This window comes from Eurosta solidaginis, chromosome 1 (assembly GCF_040869045.1).
Source record: "Eurosta solidaginis isolate ZX-2024a chromosome 1, ASM4086904v1, whole genome shotgun sequence".
Lineage (NCBI taxonomy): Eukaryota > Metazoa > Arthropoda > Insecta > Diptera > Tephritidae > Eurosta > Eurosta solidaginis.
The window spans coordinates 358,633,565-358,657,733 of record NC_090319.1 but is presented as its reverse complement, the minus strand read 5'-3'; the positions used below and the strand labels follow the sequence as shown (position 1 = coordinate 358,657,733).

At 39.0% G+C, this 24,169-nt stretch overlaps 2 protein-coding genes across 6 annotated transcripts in view; one reads left to right on the top strand and one right to left on the bottom strand.

The window, feature by feature from the left end:
- Positions 1 to 83: 83 nt before the first annotated feature.
- On the bottom strand, positions 84 to 10,582 carry LOC137238124 (protein transport protein Sec24C-like). 4 transcript variants are annotated; one of them, XM_067762760.1, is made up of 11 exons: positions 10,438 to 10,577; positions 9,802 to 9,984; positions 9,264 to 9,740; positions 8,981 to 9,207; positions 8,691 to 8,920; positions 8,317 to 8,633; positions 7,976 to 8,263; positions 7,738 to 7,916; positions 7,549 to 7,682; positions 2,214 to 2,576; positions 84 to 2,154 (listed from the first exon to the last, which is right to left on the bottom strand). In XM_067762760.1, exons 3-5 carry the CDS (start codon positions 9,405 to 9,407, stop codon positions 8,911 to 8,913), a joined length of 381 nt encoding a protein of 126 aa, XP_067618861.1. In that variant the 5' UTR covers positions 9,408 to 9,740; positions 9,802 to 9,984; positions 10,438 to 10,577; the 3' UTR covers positions 84 to 2,154; positions 2,214 to 2,576; positions 7,549 to 7,682; positions 7,738 to 7,916; positions 7,976 to 8,263; positions 8,317 to 8,633; positions 8,691 to 8,910. The 4 variants fall into 4 exon arrangements, with proteins under 4 accessions (XP_067618861.1, XP_067618862.1, XP_067618863.1 ...); XM_067762761.1 differs by having other exon boundaries at positions 10,401 to 10,576; XM_067762762.1 differs by having other exon boundaries at positions 7,738 to 7,906; positions 9,802 to 10,576.
- Positions 10,583 to 11,067: 485 nt separating this feature from the next.
- Positions 11,068 to 24,169, top strand: part of LOC137238123 (lateral signaling target protein 2 homolog) — a 150,635-nt gene continuing 137,533 nt past the window's right edge. Inside the window, exons 1-2 of one of the 2 annotated variants that reach the window (XM_067762755.1) lie at positions 11,068 to 11,473; positions 11,647 to 12,257. In XM_067762755.1, coding sequence (XP_067618856.1) covers positions 12,222 to 12,257 — 36 coding nt within the window. In that variant the 5' untranslated portion in view covers positions 11,068 to 11,473; positions 11,647 to 12,221. Of the gene's footprint in view, positions 12,258 to 24,169 lie in introns of both variants that reach the window. The other variant, XM_067762754.1, reaches the window with a different exon arrangement.

Sequence of the window (24,169 nt, the reverse complement as noted above, 5' to 3'; positions counted from 1 at the left end):
TATAACCGCCATATAACGTGAATTTTACCTGCAGATTTACTTTACCTGGAGCAGCCATATGAATAAAATATGAACCAAAAAAATTGAATTTTCAATATTTATTATTTTCAATATTATTATATATGTACATGAAATTGGAACTTATATTAATCCAGTTCATATAAAACAGAAGAACTTTAATAATAAATAAACTCGCTTAATTGGTTTTTGTTTTCCAATGTCTTCTAAGCGAGCAAAAAAATAATATTAAGCTTTAGAAAAAACTCCAATTATTTGAATAATCTACAACTTAAAGCTTAGTAGAAATTCAGATTAGGTTTACTCTTTTTTCAGATCATGAATATTCAAAGGTGTCGTAGAATCCGATTGCTGTCATAATTGATGAATTTAAAAATGTACGACTAGTAATTGAGTCAGACTTATTATTGTTCTAAATCTAATCATTCAAGAAATAATTCTGAAACCCTTAGCAGGAGTATTGATTGGTTTCAAATCTAATTCCGACAGCAATCGTATTACGACATCCCTTATTATATATGCACATGAAATTGCAACTTAAATTAATACAGTTGATATAAAGAAAAGTAATTATTTTAATAGTAAACAAACTCGCCTTATTGGTTTTTGTTTTCCAATTGAAATCTTTTCCAAGCGAACAGAAAATAATTTTGAGCTTTAGAAAAAACTCCAATTATTTGAATCAATTTAAATCTACAACTAAAAGCTAATTAGAAATTCAGATTAGATTTACTCTTTTTTTTCAGATCAAGAATATTCAAAGGTGTCGTGGAATCCAATTGCTGTCGTAATAGATGAACTTAAAAATGTACGACTAGTAATTGAGTCAGACTTATTATTGTTCTAAATCTAATCATTCAAGCAATAATTCTGCGACCCATAGCAGGAGTATTGATTGGTTTCAAATCTAATTCCGTCAGCAATCGTATCACATCCCTTATTTTATATATACGTGATATTGCAACTTAAATTAATACAATTGATATAAAGAAAAGTAAGTACTTTAATAATAACATAAACTCTCTTAATTGGTTTTTGTTTTCCAATTGAAATCTTTTCTAAGCGAGTAGAAAATAATTTTAAGCTTTAGAAAAAACTTCAATTATTTGAATAATCTACAACTGAAAGCTTAGTAGAAATTCAGATTAGGTATACTCTTTTTTCAGATCAAGAATATTCAGAGGTGTCGTAGAATCCGATTGCTGTCATAATTGATGAATTTAAAAATGTACGACTAGTAATTGAGTCAGACTTATTATTGTTCTAAATCTAATCATTCAAGAAATAATTCTGAAACCCTTAGCAGGAGTATTGATTGGTTTCAAATCTAATTCCGACAGCAATCGTATTACGACATCCCTTATTATATATGCACATGAAATTGCAACTTAAATTAATACAGTTGATATAAAGAAAAGTAATTATTTTAATAGTAAACAAACTCGCCTTATTGGTTTTTGTTTTCCAATTGAAATCTTTTCCAAGCGAACAGAAAATAATTTTGAGCTTTAGAAAAAACTCCAATTATTTGAATCAATTTAAATCTACAACTAAAAGCTAATTAGAAATTCAGATTAGATTTACTCTTTTTTTTCAGATCAAGAATATTCAAAGGTGTCGTGGAATCCAATTGCTGTCGTAATAGATGAACTTAAAAATGTACGACTAGTAATTGAGTCAGACTTATTATTGTTCTAAATCTAATCATTCAAGCAATAATTCTGCGACCCATAGCAGGAGTATTGATTGGTTTCAAATCTAATTCCGTCAGCAATCGTATCACATCCCTTATTTTATATATACGTGATATTGCAACTTAAATTAATACTGTTGATATAAAGAAAAGTAAATACTTTAAGAATAAATAAACTCTCTTAATTGGTTTTTGTTTTCCAATTGAAATCTTTTCCTGTGCAAGCACATCGCTAACCTGTGTTGGCAAAAGATATGATTATACTGTCTTCGATAGATAGTCGGACGAGCCGTTACTCGGCGAAGTAGAGATGACCGTTGTGTCGGTGGCAGCTGTTACAACAGCAGTTTCTAACTTTACACCATCCGTACAGTGTGATGAATGCTTCACTGCCTTTTCCAATTGCTTGGCGCCAGCGATTTTTGCTGTTTGTAAAGCTTTAGCTGTAATGCAAATATATAGATGGGTTAAAGTGGTTTTCGTATGTTATTCAACAACTCACCCTATACCATCATCACAGCCTCCTCATCGATTTTGAATATGTGTACTGTTTCAGTATTCAGACCCAGTTCGCTTGATGCAATATTTTCGATTTGATGAATATGTATACTATCCGTTAGGCAGACAATTAGGTGCGTTCGATTCATTCATATAATGTGGGTATTTGAGCCGTAGACACAATTGATATATTGTAACATTTGTAAACAGTTGGGTTTTTCTGCTGTCACCATCACCACTAGAGAGCTATTGAAGAAACGCTCGACCAAGATATGTTGCGATTTACGCGCATAGATTTTTTCCACCTTGTTAGTTATTGATGGAGAAAATGCGAAAGCCATATTTACCATCCAATACGGAAATGGAACTGTGGAGGAAGAAACATTTTATAAAATTTAATAAAATCAATAAATGATAGTTGTGTTAAAATGGGGTAAAGTATCGTATGTTAAAGTATAGCGATGTTTGAATAGGTCTCATTCTTCATTCTTAGAAACACGTACGAAGGTACCTCGTAAGATATTAAAAATCCTCAACGCTTTTTTACAATAACTTAAAAAAAACTCATATTCATCAAATTTCTGTTTAACTTCAATAGCTACGTTTACCACCAGAAGGAGTCACTATTGCTTCTACACCTATGCTATTGTTTCCTACACCGATGAGCTTTGTAATAAAATAAACAGCTATCTCCCCAATCTCTCCAGTTTTGTCGCCTCGCGAAACCTGATATTGCAACCAACCAAATCATCGGTGATCCTTTTTAAAATATGCCGCGCCAAATGTCGACCATATGACATTACCCTACCGACTGTCTTACACCTTAAAATTTTGGGTGTGACTTTCATCAGGATCTACATTTTGGTGAGCACGCAGCCGCAATTGTTCCGAGAAATCAGAGCCGTATCAAAATCCTCAAATCCCTCGCTGGCAGTACCTGGGGAAAGGATAAAGAAACGCTCATGACTACACACAAAGCAATTAGCCAGCCGATTAAGTGCTATGCGTCACCCATATAGTCGCCAAGCCTAAAAATTACCCACAGAAGAAGCCAAAATACTGCTCTCAGAATTGCCACGGGCTGTCTTCTTATGTCCCCAGAACACCATCTGCATAATGAGGCGAGAATACTCCCCATCAGGGAGAGAAATGATATGCTGGCCAAACAGTTCCTGTTGAATACCCAGAAACCTGAGCATCCCAACAGACATCTGATTGGTCAACCAGCACCGCCTAGGGGCCTAAGGAGTCATCTCCGTAAGCATTTTGAGGAAATACGGCTCCTGAGAACCCAGCCGTATGAAGCGAGAAAACACAAGCAGGTCCTTGGTGAATTCCATAAACAAGCGTCGGACCGTTATGCTAGGAATTGCCCGGTGAATCCAGTACTGAAAGAAAAGTATCCAAACCTCGCGGAAGAGGAACGCATACTCCCCAGAGAAAAGCGAGTCACTCTAGCTCAACTTCGTTCTGGATACTGTAACAGGTTAAACTCTTACCTATCCAGAATCAACCCCGACATACAAAATGTATGCCCCGCTTGCAATGTGTCCCCACATGACACCAACCATCTCTTTAATTGTAATGTGGAATCAACGCCTCTAACACCCCTTTCATTATGGTCCCCCATGTCGAAACAGCAAGTTTCCTTGGACTCCCGTTAGAGGATATTGATGATAATTTCTGATCGGTCGCACCTATTGGATGGGGCGAAGCACTGCTACAATAACAACGTGTGAAAGATGGTTGCATCATTCGTTTGTTGCTCCCTGTTGCTTTGCTTATATTTTTTTTTCTCAATTTTAAACAAATTCGCAACAATAACTAAACTTTTAATTTGTTAACAAAAATAGAAATGCGCAACAAAATTTCAATTGGCAAATCAGCGGAATTCGAAGATTTGAAATTCCTATTCCCCAATTATTGTTCTCTCTAGGAGAAAAGAATTGGAGGAATTTTTCTGCGGTGCTATTAAGGCAATGACCTTTGACCTCGAGCGGTTGGAATATAAGTGTTCTTTGCCCAGTCCACAAGAAGGGGGATACTGCAAAATGCACCAACTATCGTGGAATCAGCCTTCTTAATATCGCATATAAGGTCCTTTCAAGTGTATTGTGCGAAAGATTGAAGCCCACCGTGAACCGGCTGATTGGACCTTATCAGTGCGGCTTCAGACCTGGTAAATCTACCATCGACCAGATTTTCACAATGCGCCAAATCTTGGAAAAAAACCGTGAAAAGAGAATCGACACACATCACCTCTTCGTCGACTTTAAAGCCGCCTTCGACAGCACGAAAAGGAGCTGCCTATATGCCGCTATGTCTGAATTTGGTTTCCCCGCAAAACTTATACGGCTGTGCAAAATGACGTTGAGCAACACCATCAGCTCAGTCAGAATTGGGAAGGACCTCTCCGAGCCGTTCGAAACTAAACGAGGTTTCAGACAGGGTGACCCCCTATCGTGCGATTTCTTTAATTTGATGCTGGAGAAAATTATACTAGCTGCAGAACTTAACCGCACTGGAACAATATACTATAAAAGCGTGCAATTACTGGCATATGCTGATGACATTGATATCATCGGCCTAAACACCCGCGCTGTTAGTTCTGCTTACTCCAAGCTGGAAAAAGAAGCGGTAAAGATGGGTTTGATGGTGAATGAGGACAAAACGAAGTACCTGCTGTCATCGAGCAAAGAGTCAGCGCATATGCGCCTTGGCAACCACGCTACTGTTGGCAGCCATAATTTCGAAATAGTAAAAGACTTCGTTTATTTGGGAACCAGCATCAACACTAGCAACAACATCAGCACTGAAATCCAGCGAAGAATCAATCTTGCCAATAAATGCTACTTTGGACTAGGTAGGCAATTGAAAAGTAAAGTCCTCTCTCGGCGAACGAAAATCATACTCTACAAGTCACTTATCGTACCCGTCCTGCTATATGGGGCAGAAGCATGGACCATGACAACAGCAGATGAAGCGGCTTTGGGAGTGTTCGAGAGAAAAGTTCTTCGAAAGATTTATGGACCTCTACGCGTTGGCGATGGCGAGTACCGAAGAAGAGCTGTACGAGCTATACGCAGACATCAACATAGTCCAACGAATTAAAACGCAGCGGCTGCGCTAGGCCATGTTATGCGAATGAAAGATGATGCTCCGGCCAAGAAAGTGTTTCTATCGGAACCCGCCTATGGAAGCAGAGGTAGAGGGCGGCCCCCACTCCGTTGGAAGGACCAGGTGGAAAACGATTTAAACTCCCTTGGTGTGACCAATTGGCGCCGGTTGGCGGAGCGAAGGAGCGACTGGCGCGCCTTGTTGGACGGCCATAACCGTTTAGACGGTTAAGCGCCAATTAAGTAAGTAAGTAAGTAAGTTAAGATGATGCGGGAATAACCAAGTAAGCTCCTTCCAACCTTTGATTCGGGGGATGGTATAATGGTATGAAGATGATAGCGTGCGACAACATCGCGAGCTTGCGATGGCTGGAGGAAGTGGTTCCAAACCTCCAAAGGCAGGGCACGAACGCTCGTTTTGAGATGGTGGATAAAGCGCAAATCCCCAAGGTAACAAAAGTTAAGGTATGGATACCATGCGTGATGAAGTCGGAGGATACACTGCGACTTTTGCAAAATCAGAATCCGAACATACCGACACAGGATTCGAAGGTCCTTACTGTATCTCGGCCTACGGATGAAGGTTAGTTATACATCTTCCAAATAAACAAGCAGGCGGAGGATATATTGTACGCGCAGCTTGGAAAAATGTCCTTAGGTACAGGCAAAATGTATATGCGACTCAGGAAAAGAAGTCGCGGGTATTAAAGTCCTAACACGGTGGACGTCGAAAAGGACCTCAAAAGCCTAAGGGAAAAAAGACAGGTGGAGGTAGCCCACGTCACCCCGAATGTGTTAGAAGGGGACCAACAGCCAGATGGTGCTGAGTCGCACAGAGGAACACCCGGCACAACAGGTACAAGAGGCTGAAGGGGGCTTCGAACACTCTAAACCAAAAGGGCTAGAGGAGGACGACGACGTCACGATGAAGGTGCTGGAGGGGGACAAGCAGCCCATTGGTACTGCGAGTCATACAGATAAACCTCCAACACAGTAAAGTGGCGTCGAGCGAACCCCTCCTCCTAACGCGCTGATCCAGGAGCCGTGGCTTCCATCGGGAGGAAAGGGTTTTGGACTTAGCGCGCGCGGATTTGGCGTTTACTATGCGCAAACGGAAGGACGGGTGCGAGCTGTAGTAATGGTAAGGAAACAGCTGCATTCATATATGCTGCCTAATTACACTACTGAGGACCTCGTAGTGGTGGTGAAATCGCCGGGCTCAGATGGTACATGTCCGGCCATGCTACAAGTTTCAAGTAGGGCGGTCGTGGGATGGCTTAAAATAATATTCGATGGGTGCATAAACTGAATCATGTACCGCACTCTTGGAGAACTGCTCGTGTAGCTTTCCTACCAAAGGCGGGGAAGATCGGTCACGTGTATCCCAAAGATTATTGACCCATAATTTCTGCTCAAAACCTTTGAGAGGCTGATAGATGTGTACATAAAGTCCAACGTGGATGAAAAGCTGCTCTCCACAACACAACAGGCGTACACCAAAGGCAAGTCAGTAGACACCGCATTGCATAGGGTGGTAATAAGCATAGAAAAAGCCCTGGAATATAAGGAATATGCTCTAGAAGCATTGCCGGGGCTTTCTACATGGGCGATTATTGATGGTCTTAATTACGTTAAAGTACATCCAGCCTTACCCAGATGGATCGACTGCATGTTAAACTGCAGTAAGATTACATCGCAATGGGGATTGTACGCGGCCACGAAATTAGTGGACAGGGGCACTCCGGGTGCTATCACCTCTGCTGTGGACGCTGGTCATTAACCAACTGCTTAGGGGATTCTACGAGGGACCAGAAAAACTTACGGTTTACGCAGATGACGTTGCATATGGTCTTGTTTTCAAAGAGGTACAAGGTCCCTAAATGGACCAGGCCTAAGTTAGGAGGGGCGACCCTACGGGGAAACCTTGCACAAAATATCTAGGAAGGATCCTAGACAGTAAGCTGTCATGGAAGCTCAACGTGGAGGAGAGGGTAAGGAAGGCTTAAACGGCACTTTATGCATGTAAAAGAATGCAAAAGAACCGGCATTTACGATCAGAAGGAACTCGATGACGATGCCTCAAAATAACAACCAAAAGCAATAATTATCATTTCACTGACACAAATTTTATAGTTTTTTCTTCCGGAGTTGGACACAATCTTTTAATAATTTTACTTATCAATTTAAGATTAGAAATTATTTTCAATTTGTATTTTGACTTACCAGCAACAACAGAATCATGTTTAATTGTACGCCGCACAATCATTATAGCATCATGAAACGAAGCTCAGTTTCTTTCAAAAATTGTTCGGCACCGCCACGTAAAATCAATGTATATGTTCTAGCATTAACGCAACCTTTAAATAATTATAAACTATAAAAATGAAGTTAATGTCAAACCCACTATCAAACCTTGGAAAATGTTGAAATGTTCACCACCAACTTGACGTTCTTCAAAGTAATCACATTGACCCAAAACACTTGAATTAATATCATTAGCTGTAGTCATAACAGCTCCACCACAAGCTTTCATTGTACGTTTCAAATCTTCTTCTGGTACACTAACAGAACATTTCACGATCTGCAAAATACTGTGTACCAACATCACCAATTGGTAGTTTAGAAAACACAACATTGGCGCCTTACTTACCTATTTTATTGTACAGGAGACGCCATTCAGCATTAACAATTTTCTGATACTCTTGGACATTGGAGGACATTGCTGTGGCAGAGCATTTTCCCAATAAAGCACTTTGCTGTTCCTTTGATTGACGCTTCCACATGTACAGCCATGTCATATTTTGGTCATGCATAATTATAATGCTTTACGTATAGCTTTAATGATGATACGTGCATGCACGCCTTTCTCAACATATGGTTTAACTTGTTTTAAGATTTCACCTGCTTAAAGTACTACTGAAGTGGTGCCATCGCCGACCTGATAAGAGAAACATTTTTATTCTACACATTCTAATATAACAAAAAACTTACCTCAGCATTTTGAAATTTGGCGATGTCTACTAGAGTTTTACGGCTGGATTCACAATATCCAATAGTTTCATAATGGTTGCCCCATCATTTGAAATTGTGGCCTTACCACTGGAATCAACAATATGCTTGTCCATACTACGTGAACCCAATTGAATGCGAGGCATTGATGTGGATATGAGTTGAGGTTTACCATGAGAGCTATCGGTACCCAAGCATTTTTTACACAAATACTCATGTACCCAATACAAGTTCAGGACGTTCATATTTATCAACACGCTGTCCGGTATGGCCCAACTGTTGGAAATATGCAGTTGGCACTGTTGAGAAAAAATATGGATCAATGAACACAAGTAGAAGTGAAAGATTTTTTTTACCATCTCTTGTTACTTTACACATTAGACATTGGAAACGACGACCAGCATCTACAAGTTGCTATTGAGCCTTGCAACGATTAGATCTAATTGCACCCAATTCACCAAAATTTACAATGGGTGGCTCATATTCACCCTCAAGCGTTCGTGCCATTGGTGAGGCGGTAAGTGTAATGGACAAAGCTGTTGTTTTTAATAAATCAGCTGTTGCATGTATGCAATACTAAGACGACCTGCAAAGAAGAAAGATCAATGTAATTGCCAAACAAAACATTAATTTCGATTATCGATACCTAACGTAACGTGGCGATGAGTTACCCTGATCTTCTACCACATATTTTGTGGTCACCAATGGTGGTAATAAACCCTGAGCATTAGTAATAAAAGCACCACCAGCGCTATTTTGATTTTCAATGATAACGCTTATCGGATTTGGCATCTGATCGGGATCTAAACGGCGTTGGGCTTGATCATACTGTTGCGGCTGTTGATATTTACCAGTAACAGGTTCAGGTGGTTGCTAAAGAAAATAACACAAAAATAATCATCAGCAAATTATTAGTTGTATTAGCATACATTATAACCAGGACGTCCGGACGTGTCCGGGTATTGGGGTTGACACGGCTTGGGTGGTTGACTGAGCATTGGCGTCTGTCCAGGTTGTGTTGGTGGCATCATAAAAGCCATCAATAACAAGTGCCAAGAATATATCCGCGGCATACCTGCCGACCAAAATGATTCAAGAGGTTGTGATTGCCAACCTCACCTACCCGTGGCGAATCCTGTACCTAACAATTTGGTGTGAACAATTGGTGCCAGTTAACCCTCTGAAATAATCGGCGCAATTGTACGCCATTGTGTTGGCATTAATTAGGCAAAATGCAAAAACTTTTCATCCTCCTCGCGTGCCCATGCTGTCTTCTTTAAGCTAGGATCAAGCCATTCGTAACAGCGTGCCTTACATTGCTTGGCAGATTTGCGATGCAGCAGTGATACAATACGTGACCACTGGTTTTTGCCATATTTCATTACAGCTACTTTGAGGATTTCATCCTGAAAGTTATCAATTTAGTTAATAAACGGCCAAGAGTAACCAGTCGCGTCAAATGTTTACCTCAGTGTTTCTCCACACACCACCTTTTATCATTATTCGCGGCATGGTGCTATATAATTGTGAATTCTTTCGATGAGCACAAAAATCAAATCAAAAATTTTTGTCGAAATAAACAGCAAAAATCATTGTATATTAAAGACTTTGGGAAAATTTTAGAATAGCACCCCCGAGTTCGGTGTAAAACTTGGTATCAAATGAAAGAGGGAGTTCTCCCGATCACAAATATATATATTTTAAAGTGCGCAATCTTATAATTTAAAAGTTATTTGTTGTTAAAGTTTGCAAATTTAACAAATTTCTATAGAACTTTAAATTACAATTTACACATCTTTCAAAACCTTAATCCACATACATATCTATATAAATTGGCAACGATAAACTTAAATTGCATTTTAGTATATTTCACATTTCATTTTTGCATTGTTTTCACTTATTATAAATGTTTTTATTAAATCAATCGCGCTTTTGTAGCAACATGCACATATATATATATATACATATATTTTATTGATGACATTACAAAGCTGTGCTGCCACATATATATACGTATACACATATAAAATTTGTATAGAAATTTGCAAACTTTAACACCAAATTACTTTTAAATTATAAGTCTGCGAGCTTTAAAATATATACATATATATGTGATCTGGAGAACTCCCTGTTAATTTTAAATATTTCCGGAGATATTCCATTTAAAACTCTCAAAATTGAAAAAATTTTCGACCACCAAATGTTTTGCTGTCTCTGCTGAATTAGAAATGGCGAATTTTTTTGCACGCAAATAATAGGTGCGAGAGAGCACGATACATTGTGGGAAAGCTAAATTTGTCAACATGCTATTTCATTTGAAGAATTTTTCATTCCAAATCGTCACCCCTGTCAAAAATTCGTGTGTTTGTGTGCGTTTTTGGTCACACGATTTTTGCAGGGAACCATATAGTTGAACCATGGACTTTATGGAGCCAAGTAACACAGGGTTGCACTAACCGCGGATTTTCGAAAATCGTACATGTTTTTTTATTTTTAAAATTATAAAACTGATTTTAATTTAACAGTTAGGAGGCATGAACATTAGCTTAGATTTAGTCAAAATAAACTAAGTTCTAAAGCTAATTACAGCTTTTATAACTGGTATCTGCCACAAATTCATGTCAGTTATGTAAAAAAAACCTATGGCAACCCCACGCAAAGTATATACTGAGTACAACCTTGCGTTTATTTTCGAATTCTGTCGATTATTCGTAATTTTGTTGTGGCCAAGTGTTAAACCACGAAAAAAGTCAGAGTGCAATTCATTTTTGTTTTATAAATAAAAAAATTATAGAATTTTTTGTTTTATTTTTATTTAGTTACAAGCGATCAAATTTAAAGAAAGTAAAGCGCGTTTGTTGTTTATTGTGTAGTGTGAAGTAAAGTGTGGGACGTTGTGTGAACGTGTGAAGCGAATAGTCTGTCGAATTTAATGTGCGAAAAGCAAAATTTATAATTTTTTATTGTGGAAAAAAGAAATGACGTGAAGTATCATCAAAAGTATTTTGATGAGTGCGAATTAAGTTTCTCTACATATATGCACGTACATATGTTTGCATGTGGAAAAAAATATGGTGGCACAAAAATGCAAGTGTAAATTAAATATTTCTTGTTATATATACATAAGCTGCAAAAGAAAGTAATTGAATACAAAAATTGTGCGCTGATGGTCATTTTATGCTTGGTGTGCTGAAGAAAAAAAGGCATTCTAAAAGTGATTTGCTCTGTTTTTAAGAAGCGCTGCCATTCACCATCTGATTTATTATTGTTGTATCTATTAAATATGGGTATACAAATATATCTCTAATTTAGTGCAAAGTATATGAGGAATCTCAAAAATCATTGCAGTTTATTACATTTAAAGTTCCATTGCGTCATTCCTTTTGAACATTTCTGTTACCTTGCATTGTTTTACTACGCCACGCGTGAGTAAAATTCACTTTTTGGGTTTGCGTGTGGAGTAACGTCGCTTACTGGCTTGCGGATATTTACTCCGGTCGGTATATTACATGAAGTTGGGAGCGTCCACATAGTACCTCCTATTCGTATTAAAAAATGCATTTGTGGCTGTAATTCGACGAACTACGAAACATACGTCATTACGTCTGACCGAAGGACGACGCCTTTTTCAACACCACGTACACTACACAACAACAAAGACCATACAAATTTAGCACAAAAATAACAAAAAAAAAAAGAAAAACAACACAAAAGCAATATAAGTATAAAATTGCAAACTGTGCCAGTTTCTGTGCGAAGTAGTAAACTGCGACGAAAATCAGTTGTTTTGCTATAGCAAGGGACCGAAGCGCAGCAACGATAACTGCAACAGCTGTCGGCACAAAGTTAACGTAGCGAAGGCCACAAGCACCGGAGCCAGACGTAAAATGGACACATTTCGAAAGTGGCTGAATAAACCAAAGGTAAGGCATAGTCTTATTCATATTTCTTTATGTAATTAATGCCAATCTGCTTTTAAATAAAAATATTAGAAATACACTTAACTGAAAAAGTCAGTTGACCAGTCTTAAAGACTTCAATTGGGCGAAAATGCTTTTTAGAGTTTATAAACCGGACACGTCTGTTATTGGCACCTTTGCCTTAAATTGTGCACGTAGCTTGCTCATTATATCGAAATATACATCCTTAAGCTGGAGTCATTGGTGCCGTATGTCGTATCGCTGTATCCGTATCCCTAACGTAATCAGCTGTTTATCGTTACGACGGTAAACCAAAACCCAATTGGTTGGCTACGATACGGTTACGACCATAGCGGCACCAATAATCGATTGCATTGTTTCTCATAAGGTTGGTCGAATCAGCTGTTAAAAGGTTACCGATACGGTTACCGATAAAGCACCAATGTCTCCAGCTTTAGACTGGTAAATAAAGGCACTAATCAAAGAGGTGGTCTCTCATCGCTAGATTGGATGGTTACTGTTAACCGACTTATACTGGTTGATCCCCCAGCGTGTTAGGGGGTCAGAATATACCCGCGGTAGGTATGCCTGTCGTAAGAGGTAGTCGCCTCTTCAATTCAAGGGGCTGTGTAGCGCAACCCTTCAGATTTCCAACGCAATATATAGCTTCTCCAGACCCAATAGTCAACCTCACCTATACGCGGAGAATCCTGTTTCACTAACAGACGAGGCTCTGGCGACCCCAAGCTCCTCATGGAACTTGAGGGTGGGGAGGGAGGGCCGACCTGAGGGGTTAATGTGGCCACATAAATCGTTCCCGAGATGGTCGGGCTAGCACCTTAATGGTGTTGTGTTACCGGAGCGAACCGGATCTGTATCCGGCAAAGGACCATCACATCGATAACACACAAAGCCTTCGGGGAGCAACCTTATCGCTACAACAACAACAACAGTTGATCTGTCTTAAAGACTATGTTAGGATCGGTTGAACTGGCCGGTCCATGAGGACCTCACATAGACTGAATAAGTCCGTAGTTTTACCAGAAGTTTGTTTTAACGACCAAACTGGAAAACCTATCAAAACCCAGGACTTATGTTATAAAATAACTTATTTAATAATTTGGGAAAAATTTAAACAACGTGACATCAGGACGGACAAGGCGACAGCTGTTTCGATTATACCTTGTAAATCTCTTCAAAGCCTTTTCTCCCGGGTGTGGGAGTCGAACTCGCACTCCTACGATAGTTGAAATGGTTATAAACGCATTCAGCTACGTCATGCCTTAGTTGTTGTAAAGTTTTTCCCAATTGCCTTCTTTTTGCATAGTTTAATCTTTTACACATTGCATACTTCGTATGCAACTATGTGCCAAAGCTATGCTTGGTACGGCGGTTTTCAAAGAAACTTTGGTTTTGTTGCTGTTTTTGTTCTATTTATAGAACTACAACGAATTAACCAATTTTGTCTGTTTGTATGATTTTAATAATCGGGGATTGCCCATATTGCTTTTATAAATGTATGAAAACATTTATTTGAAGCAATTTTTTAATTTTATAATTTAATAATTTGGGAAAAATTTAAACAACGTGACATCATCATCATCGAGTTCGACTCCCACTCCCGGGAGAAAAGGCTTTGAAGAGATTTACAAGGTATAATCGAAACAGCTGTCGCCTTGTCCGTCCTGATGTCACGTTGTTTAAATTTTTCCCAAATTATTAAATAAATTATAAAATTAAAAAATTGCTTCAAATAAATGTTTTCATACATTTATAAAAGCAATATGGGCAATCCCCGATTATTAAAATCATACAAACAGACAAAATTGGTTAATTCGTTGTAGTTCTATAAATAGAACAAAAACAGCAACAAAACCAAAGTTTCTTTGAAAACCGCCGTACCAAGCATAGCTTTGGCACATAGTTGCATACGAAGTAATGCAATGTGTAAAAGATTAAACTATGCAAAAAGAAGGCAATTGGGAAAAACTTTACAACAACTAAGGCATGACGTAGCTGAATGCGTTTATAATCATTTCAACTATCGTAGGAGTGCGAGTTCGACTCCCACTCCCGGGAGAAAAGGTTTTGAAGAGATTTACAAGGTATAATCGAAACAGCTGTCCCCTTGTCCGTCCTGATGTCACGTTGTTTAAATTTTTCCCAAATTATTAAATAAATTATAAAATTTAAAAATTGCTTCAAATAAATGTTTTCATACATTTATAAAAGCAATATGGGCAATCCCCGATTATTAAAATCATACAAACAGACAAAATTGGTTAATTCGTTGTAGTTCTATAAATAGAACAAAAACAGCAACAAAACCAAAGTTTCTTTGAAAACCGCCGTACCAAGCATAGCTTTGGCACATAGTTGCATACGAAGTATGCAATGTGTAAAAGATTAAACTATGCAAAAAGAAGGCAATTGGGAAAAACTTTACAACAACTAAGGCATGACGTAGCTGAATGCGTTTATAACCATTTCAACTATCGTAGGAGTGCGAGTTCGACTCCCACTCCCGGGAGAAAAGGCTTTGAAGAGATTTACAAGGTATAATCGAAACAGCTGTCGCCTTGTCCGTCCTGATGTCACGTTGTTTAACTTTTTCCCAAATTATTAAATAAATTATAAAATAACTCCGTCCTCTTGGCAAAAACTAGATGCTTCCTAGGACTTAAGCCACTTGCTGCTTCTAGACAGCTTCTGACAGCTGTATCACTCCTAATAGCTAGAGTCTTAGCCTGGCAAGCGCAGGGCAAGTGCACAGAACGTGCTCGACCGTTTCCTCATCCAGCCCTGACTTCCTACATCTGCTATTACTGACCAAGCTAATATAAAGGCATGTGACGCCAGAAGGAGTGTCCAGTCAGAATACCCGTCATTAGTCTACAGTACTCTCTCTTTAATGATAGAAGCAACTTTGTTAGTCTAAGGTTGTAAGACCTGCACATAATCTTCGCAAGTTAACAGCCCCGCGCTTGAACCCACGCCTTCCCTGCTTGGTCGATCATGTGCACGTCTCGCCTTCGCTTAACTTCGCCCAGTCTAATTGGGACGTCTACGGAGCAAGCTTCGAGGGATGCTCCCTTTTTGGCTAATTCATCCGCTTTTTCATTCCTATCTATTCCCATATGCCCTGGGATCCAATATAGATGTATGCTTCTCCCTGTCCCGATTCTCTCCAGGGACTGCATACACTCTAACACGCATTTGGATGCTGTGCTATGCGAGATTATTGCCTTAATTGCTGCTTGACTGTCAATATGAAAGTTAACACGGTTGCAGCTTAAGCTATTCTCTTCCATGGTTTCTACTGCTTTGGTTACGGCTACTATTTCCGCTTGGAAACAGCAAAAGTAATCCGGCAGCCTGTAGGATCTACTTATTTCCGGATCGGTGTACACATGTATCGCCTCGTCCGCCATTTGAGCACCCTTGCGCCAACCGTCCACCTGTATTGTGGCCTTAAGATCTCCCACGAAGTGCTGATAGGGAATCAGGTAGTCTGTCCGTCTTGTGATTGATGAAGCTATACTACTATGGCCGTATGGTCGGCGCTCAAGCTGCCCCGAGGCACCGGGCCTGGTTGCAGTTGTTAACGCTATGTTCTTTGTTACCAGGTCTACAGGTGGAATGTGCCGAATGGCATACAGTGCAGCTGTCGTGGTTGTTTTCAGGGCTCCCGTAATGCTAAGCATTGATAGTCTGCATACCCTCTCTAATTTTTTGAGGTAGGTTGGTTTTTGTGTGGCTTTCCACCAAATAAGAACTCCATAGTATAGGATAGGGCTTACAATCGCTGTAAAAACCCAATGAGAAAGAGAGGGCGATAAGCCCCACGCACACCCCAGCATTCTTTTACATGCATAAAGTCCCGTTGAAACCTTCTTCACCCTCTCCACCACGTTGAGGTTCCATGGCAGCGTACTGTCTAGGATGATTCTCCTGTAGGGTCACCCCTCCTAACTTAGGCCTGATCCAATTTGGGACCTTGTACCGTACCTCTTTGTAAACAAAACGATATCCGTATTATCCGCGTTGACTTTCAACCCGACATTTGATGCCCCGGTATGAATATCCCGAAGCGCCCGATCCATCAATGAGCTAATCGTTGGAAGGCACTTTCCACTTTCCACTTATGACAACAATTGCAACATCATCCGCGTAAGCCCGTAAGTTTTACGGGTCCCTCATCAAATCGCTTGAGCAGTTGGTTGATGACCAGCGTCCACAGCAGAGGTGATACACCCCCTCCTTGCGGCGTTCCCCTGTCCACTGATTTCGTGGCCTCGTATAATCCCCATTGTGATGTAATCTTCCTGCAATTTAACATGCAGCCGATCCATCGGGTTAAGGCTGGATGTACTTTAATATAATAAAGACATCCATAATCGCCCATTTAGAAACATTATTGAAACCCCGGCAATGCCTAAGAAGACTACACTTAAAGACTACACTTGGGCGAAAATGCTTTTTAGAGATTATAAACCGGACACGTCTGTTATTGGCACCTTTGCCTTAAATGGTGCAGATATTTGCATACACAATAACGTAGCTTGCTCATCATATCGTGGCATGACTATAAATTTTTTCTCAAAATTTTATGTATGTATGGTGTAGGAGTGTATATTTTAATAGATATCTGGCATTGTACTCGGATACGAAATATACGATCCTTAGACTGGTAAATAAACTAATCAGAGAGGTGTTCTCTCATCGCTAGATTGGATGGTTACTGTTAACCGACTACTTCTACCGATGGATGTGATTATTATGCCACCTAATTGAGCCAGTCTTTTAACAATATGCAAATTGGCAAGAAATTCAAGTCTTGGAGTCAACCCGAAACTGACTAGTAATATAGCAGAGCCGGTAAGGAAAGCCAACACCATGTTGCTGTCCTGTAAGAGGCGCTTCAAATCAGCACACCGAAAAGCTTTGCTCGCTTCACAATGTTCTCCTGGTCCTGTTCCATTAACAGTCGAGGCTCTGGCGATCCCGAACTCCTCAAGGATCTAGGGGGTGGGAACTAGGGAATGGCCTAGAAGTTCGCATGTTGTCATAACAAATCGTTCCCGAGATGGTCGGGCTTGGTACCGGAACGTACCGGATCTGCATCCTCAAAGCTTGCTCCGTAGATGTCCAAATTAATTGGGTGAGATTAAGAGAAGAGGAGAGGAGAGTTGTACATAATTGGCAAAGAGGGGAAAGGCGTGAATTCAAGCGCGGGTCTGTAAAGGGTTGAAGATCATGTGTGGCAAGATGGCCCAATCTCCAGATGGTTGAACACTTTTCTGACCTCTTTAAATCTAACTTTGAAGACGCTTCTGTTCTTCCGAATCCACTCTCTATTGTTTCTGAACGATAAGATTTTGGATCGTTCACAAACTCCAATATCGACCTTCGTAAAGCTCTCGCTAAAATGCAATAATGATGGTATATTGTCTTTTGCTATGAAGGATTTCAGCGTATCTGTATGTGCCCCGCTATGCTATATCCTTTAAATTATCCCTTTCCGGGTATTTTTATTGATAGATGGAATTCTGGGAACAATAATGATGAATCAGAGTATACTGCCGTACATAGCAAAAAGGCATTATAAAATAGAGAAAATATCGATGGCTGAGCGCATACTTGTGCTAAGTGCCTATTTGACCAAAACTGAGTTAACTGCACTTTCTGAAACTTCAGCATCATGCCTACCTAATGTGTATTTTTTGTCAGCGTGTTTTCAATAATGACGGCTCAGAAGCCAGTATATATTTGGTAATTCTATACGCCAGCATGACACTCTTAATACACGTCCAAAAATATTAAGCGGAGGTAAACAATTTTGGGTATGTCAAGAGATATTTGCAAAAGAAAATTTGAAAAATTGTGAACAAAAGTGTTTCCGGCGGATATAGTTTTGGTCTCCAAAGCGGTGTTGAACCCACCCAATGTAATTTTTTATAACCGCGCCCAAAGACCGCCAATGCAGAAAGGTGTTCTGCGCAAAAATACTATGGATCCCACCCTCGGTTTCGGAGAACTCCGGGGTAATTTTTGGGGTTTTCGTTAATATCTTTTGAACGATCTAAAATTTTTATTTTCCGCCTTCGGATTATTGTTGTCGAGGTCAATACGAGTCTTTTGACACCTCTCTCGGTATTTTTTGACGCGTATTACCAGTGTCATGCTGTCGTATAGAATTACCATATATTTTTGCGTTCTAACAATTATATTATGATATTTTATTCAAAACCGAATTTTTTATTGGTGGAAATAACCAAAAAATAAGAAGGCTTAACGGTCAACCGCATTCCAGAATTTTCAATTCAAGAATTGTATTGTGGTTTCCCGCAAAAGGAAGAATATGGCCGAGAAAAACCCGACTTACCGCCAAGGTGCACGGAAGTGATACATATCTACTAATAATAACAATTTGGTGTATATATCTGAGGAGATTAAGGTCTAGCTTTCCATCCAATTCGAAGGCTGCTTATCGTGTATTCGTTTTTCTACGAACTGTCTCACCCAAATACATGTTTTGTGCCGACCCAAAAATTTATCTGTTAATTCGGACGAACTTTTGGTGCCAAGGTAATGCCGAGAGACAATCAATACCATTTATACAAATTTTCTTAAATATTTTTGATGGATAGGCCAATACACTAGCTCTACACGACGGCGGCAGACTTTGACCGTTCAGCCGGTAAATTCAGCCTCCACGAACTATCATATTCCAACTGGACGATGATGTTTAGCTAAGCTGCGAAGAGCTACACCGTTTTTGCTGACGTGGGCAAGTTATGGGAAGATCTCCGCTGGGTTCGGAGAAGCAGGTGGGGGAAGACTTTGATCTCTCTTGGTGCTCCCTGTTGGCGTCAGTTATCGCGAAATAGGGTTAGCTGGAGTGACGACCAGCATCTCTTAAACGGTTAAGCGCCAATTAAAAAATTTATCTTCCAACCGTGAGGAAAAGGACCAAAACAAACCAAAGAATATCTCCAAGATCATTTTTTTCCGCAGTAGCGAGGACACTTGAGAATCTGATGTGATCTCTTATAAAGTGAAGTTTCAGCATATTTAAGGTTTAAAGACGTATCAACCAAGTGAAGAAGGATGAATGAAAAATCAATAGGGGTAGTCTCCAACATTCGTTCTTCTTTCCCTTTGCAAATATAGCACGTGTTGAGGCATCCATTATATTGGTAGTTTATTTTTGTTTTGCCGCTCTCAAAACTTTTCGAAATATTTTTTCACTTATTTCATAAGCACTTTATTTTTTTGGTATTAAAAAATGAAAATGTCAAACCAGCAATTTTTTTGTGTTTACTTTGGTTTGGCATTTCCACAAAGTTTAAGAGAGTGATTTTAAAATTTTTTTAAAAATCAAAAAACCATTATGGCCGCCAAGAAGAGTAAATGGTTTTACCTGGTAATATTTATACCATGATCACAAGTGTGCGCTCACCCATCGATATGCTTCAATAAAATTTTATATTGGAAACCATGGAAACAACTGAAAGCTTAAACTTTTACATGAATACAATACGACGCTCTTGTGAATTACCCAACTGTTTCTTCGAAACGAATGGCATTGATGAATCCAGTCAACATGGTTTTATTGCTGGACTCTACTGCCACTAGCTTGGCATATTTCTCGCATTTATGCATTCAAGGATGGATCTCAAGTTGAGGCTATATACACGGCCTTATCGAAGGCCTTCGACAAATTCTCTTACCAGATCCTCTTATACAATCGGATCCTTCTTTAAAAACTTTAGTTTTAATGTAGAATTAATGTCTATGAGATTCCTTTCCTTAAACTAGACTATGCTTCCGATATTTGCAACAACATCTACAGCTGTCACTCAGCCATACGTTTATTCCTCTCGATGCAAATAGAACAATCTGCAAACGAGGAGACGGTGGAGTTGGTTATGTTTGTCTATGGCCTAATTGTTGGTTCTTTGGACACTTTAGCGCTTTTTGAGAAGATAACGCTTAATGTGCCGCAATGAAATCTAGGCTCATTACAACCTTTTTATTTGTGTGCTAGTAGGGCCAATTACTGTCATTTTATCACAATCTTCCGCGCCCTCACTGAATTAACCAAGCTATTGTTGTTGTTCTTGTTGTAGCGATAAGGTTACTCCCCGAAGGCTTTGGGGAGTGTTATCAATGTGATGGTCCTTTGCCGGATACAGATCCGGTACGCTCCGGTAACACAGCACCATTAAGGTGATAGCTCGACCATCTCGTGAACGATTTATATGGCCACAATAAACCTTTAGGCCATCCCTCACTCCCCACCTCCAAGTTCCATGAGGAGCTTGGAGTCGCCAAAGCCACATCTGTTAGTGAAACACAATTCGCCGCGGATAGGTGAGGTTGACAATTGGGTTTGGAGAAGCTATATATTGCGCTGTCAACATGAAGGGTTGCGCTACACAGCCCCTTGAATCTGGTATTTTAGTCGCCTCTTACGACAGGCATACCTACCGCGGGAATATTCTGACCCCCTAACCCGCTGGGGTGAGCAAGTTTTGTTGTTGTTGTTTTGTGCTCGGGCCCCGTGCTTCCCAGGCTAATACTCCAGCTATAAGGAGTGATACAGCTGTCAAATCTAGAAGCAGAAAGTGGCATATGTCCTAGAAATATTCTAGTATTTGCCAAGAGGACGGAGTTATTTTATAACATAGGTCCTGGTTTTTGAAAGGGGTTTTCAGTTTGCTCGTTAAATAAATGTCTGCTGACACCAATGACTAATTCAGTCTACGTCAGGTTCTCACGGACCCGTCAGTTCAACTTAACCTAACCTAGTGGATGGAGAAAATCTTAAATATTTCCGTCGCCCAGGTGAAAATACTAGTCAGACAAGAAAGGAATTCATTTCAACAACAAAAACGACGTTCAGCTACATTAAATAAATATGATTTGTTTGTTTAGCAAAAGTCTTCCTCCGCCCGTTTGGCTGGTAATCAGAACGCTTTTCTGCATCGTCATTACCAATAAATTTAACAAGAAGTGAAAACGAAAAAAAAAATTGCGTAGCAGCGAGTATCGTTGGCAATTTCATTGACTATCACTGAAACTTTTTTGCTTGGCCTCACAGTTCTTCTATTTTGCTTTCACTTCTCCCCTACTCTGGAAAATATATGTATCTTCTATTTCAATTGCGCTGTGCAACAGCATTTTCGGAAGCGGAATGATTACCATTCAGCATTTCAAATCCAAATAGGTATCATATCGCATTCTGATCAATTCTTAATTGTTGTTGTTGTTCATTAACGCTTTTATTTAAGCTGTTGCTGGTACTATTTGAAGCGTCAATTTCGTTCCGGGTCTGTGAATGGAACCAAACAATGATCGTGGTTACACAGTGTTTTTTTTACTTCTTACCGCCTTTCTCCAATCAAGCACGTTTCTTTTAAATTCAATTCTTTTAAAATTTCTTACTTTGCATTTGGTTGTTTCAATGTTCATTTCTCTCGTTTATGTTGCTGCTTCTTCAATGAACTGCTGCATCAAGTTGTAATTCTTCATTATTGTCTGGTTGCATGCAACAATTTATTTATGTAGTTCACTCGATCTGGCTTCCATTTGAGCCGGATATGTGAAGCTGACTTGAGATATAAGTAATCATTTGTGTACATGTGTATCATTTATGCACGAGTGGATTTTGGTTTTTTTTGACATTTCAGTTAGGCTTGTGAATAACAGCTCCGACACATAAGCAGTTTTTCATATAGATGAGTTTAACACAAGCTTATGCATTATGAGTAGATTGAATGTATTTTTATGGAGAATGGTAGAATGAGCGACACTAGCGCCATCTGATATTGAAAAGTAGCCAACTCCCCAATTTTGTTCCAAGAAAATCATAAGAAGAAGAATTTGACATTTCCTTTGGCTAAGGGTGTTGGCACACTTTGCAAGTGAAATTATTTTTCCCACTGGTTGGTAAATTTTCTAACATTTTTCACAATTAAAAACTGCAATGTAACAATCGAATAAGACACAAAATATGTTAGCAAGTATTTTTGTTGTATAGGGAGAATTTTTACAACAGTGCTTCGCGAAATTTTGTATGTGAATGGGTAAGGCGTAATAAACTTCAATTGCCAAGTCTGAAGTTCCTTCATATTTACTTATACGAAATCAGGTTTATATTGGCGTTAGATTGGAGGTTATCATCTTCAAATACGAAGTTGATAAGGTGACATTCAATTTTCGATCATTTGTTTAAATAGAATGTTCGAAAACTTCTAACGAAAAAAATTTAAATCTGCGAAAGTTTCCAGCTGCGTCAGGATTGTCTATTTTCTTTTTTGGGTGTCTTGCCACTGCTACAACAACAGAGAGTATGTATGTATGTAGAAATAGTTATTAAGTTTCACAAAATTTTTATATTAAACAGTTTATTTTTTAAACTTTTTTTTAAAGATATGTAGCTTAAACTGAAAAACAAAACGTGCTGAAATCAGGCCTCATAAATATTTATTATAAAAATATTTATATACGAGTTTGTTAGTTTTATTTTTCGCTCAACATAAAATTCAAATAACAGTTGAAGTCAAAACCGTTTCCATTACGTCATTTTACTGGCTCAGAATCGATAAAGCAGTGTGGTCAAAACACAATTTTTTGTTCACTTATTGGTCAATGCAATTGTGACTTTTTGGTCAAAAATGACCGCAAACGCATTTGATGTTGTATGACAGGCCGTGTTCATTGATATTGCCAGTATAAATAATAATAATAAGAAACACGATTGAAACATGCTAGCCTTTGTGTTAGTCTTCCACACAGATAACGAAATGTTCTGGTTTTCAACGCGAATAACGATTTAGCCGTCCATGTAATTATGAAATATTCTTGTTTTCGTTGGAGCCATCACAAAGTATTGTTAAATAACATGGTGGGTTTTTGAACTAGAATCGGTCTATTGTCATTATAAACGGGTGGTTTCACTAGTGGGCTCATTAGGGCATAGTGATAGCAAACATTTTATACAGCTGAAAATAAAGAAAATACGACTAACCCAGCGGGTTTAGGGGCTCAGGATATTCACGCGGTAGGCATGCCATTCGTAAGAAGTGACTAAAATCCACAGATCTTGTAGAGTTGGCGTGGTCATATAAAATCGTTCCCGAGATGGTCGACTAGTCTAATTTCTGGAACGTACCGAACCAATATCCGACAAAGACCCATCATCATCAATCTTACTCGCTAACACCATTGAGCAGTGCCTTTATCGCTGAAAGAAGAAAAATAATATATACAGACTCTACCTACTTAAAAAAAAAAGGGGAATTTACACATTTTCGAGAGGTTTCTCCTGTAAATCTAATTTTTATTTCATAATCTATTTAAAGTTCTTATTTAATTAAATAAATAAATTGTTTTTTAGACTGAAATGGATAGTTTATTTTTAGCAACTTCTCTATCCATATAATCATCGTTGATGTTTTGGTTGCGTAGGCTTTGTTGGTACATAAGTACTTCGATTTCGTTCTAAAAATATATTTTAATTTTATGCGGAGTTGTGTGATTGCATAAATATCAAATAAGGAAATTCTAAAATTGCCCTACGCAGGTCGAGATGATGATAATAAATAGGACTCATATGCAAGCAACATAGTACATGTACACAGTTTCGGTCACTGAAATTATCCACTCTGGAAAATTCGAACTCTGGAGTTCTTTAAGCTTAGAAAGAAGAGGTTTCAATATAAGTATAAGTACATTTCCATCTTCTATCGTTCATATATTTAAAAATCGCATGTGACATTATATGCGCGAGGTGTTTTCCGAAACTGTACAAGACGAAAGCGTTAGATGGGAAAGATAAAAAGCAGAAAGGGAGGTAGCGGGAGCAGGATGCCTGAAAGCGAGACCGAGGGTGAGCGAAATTGGAACAA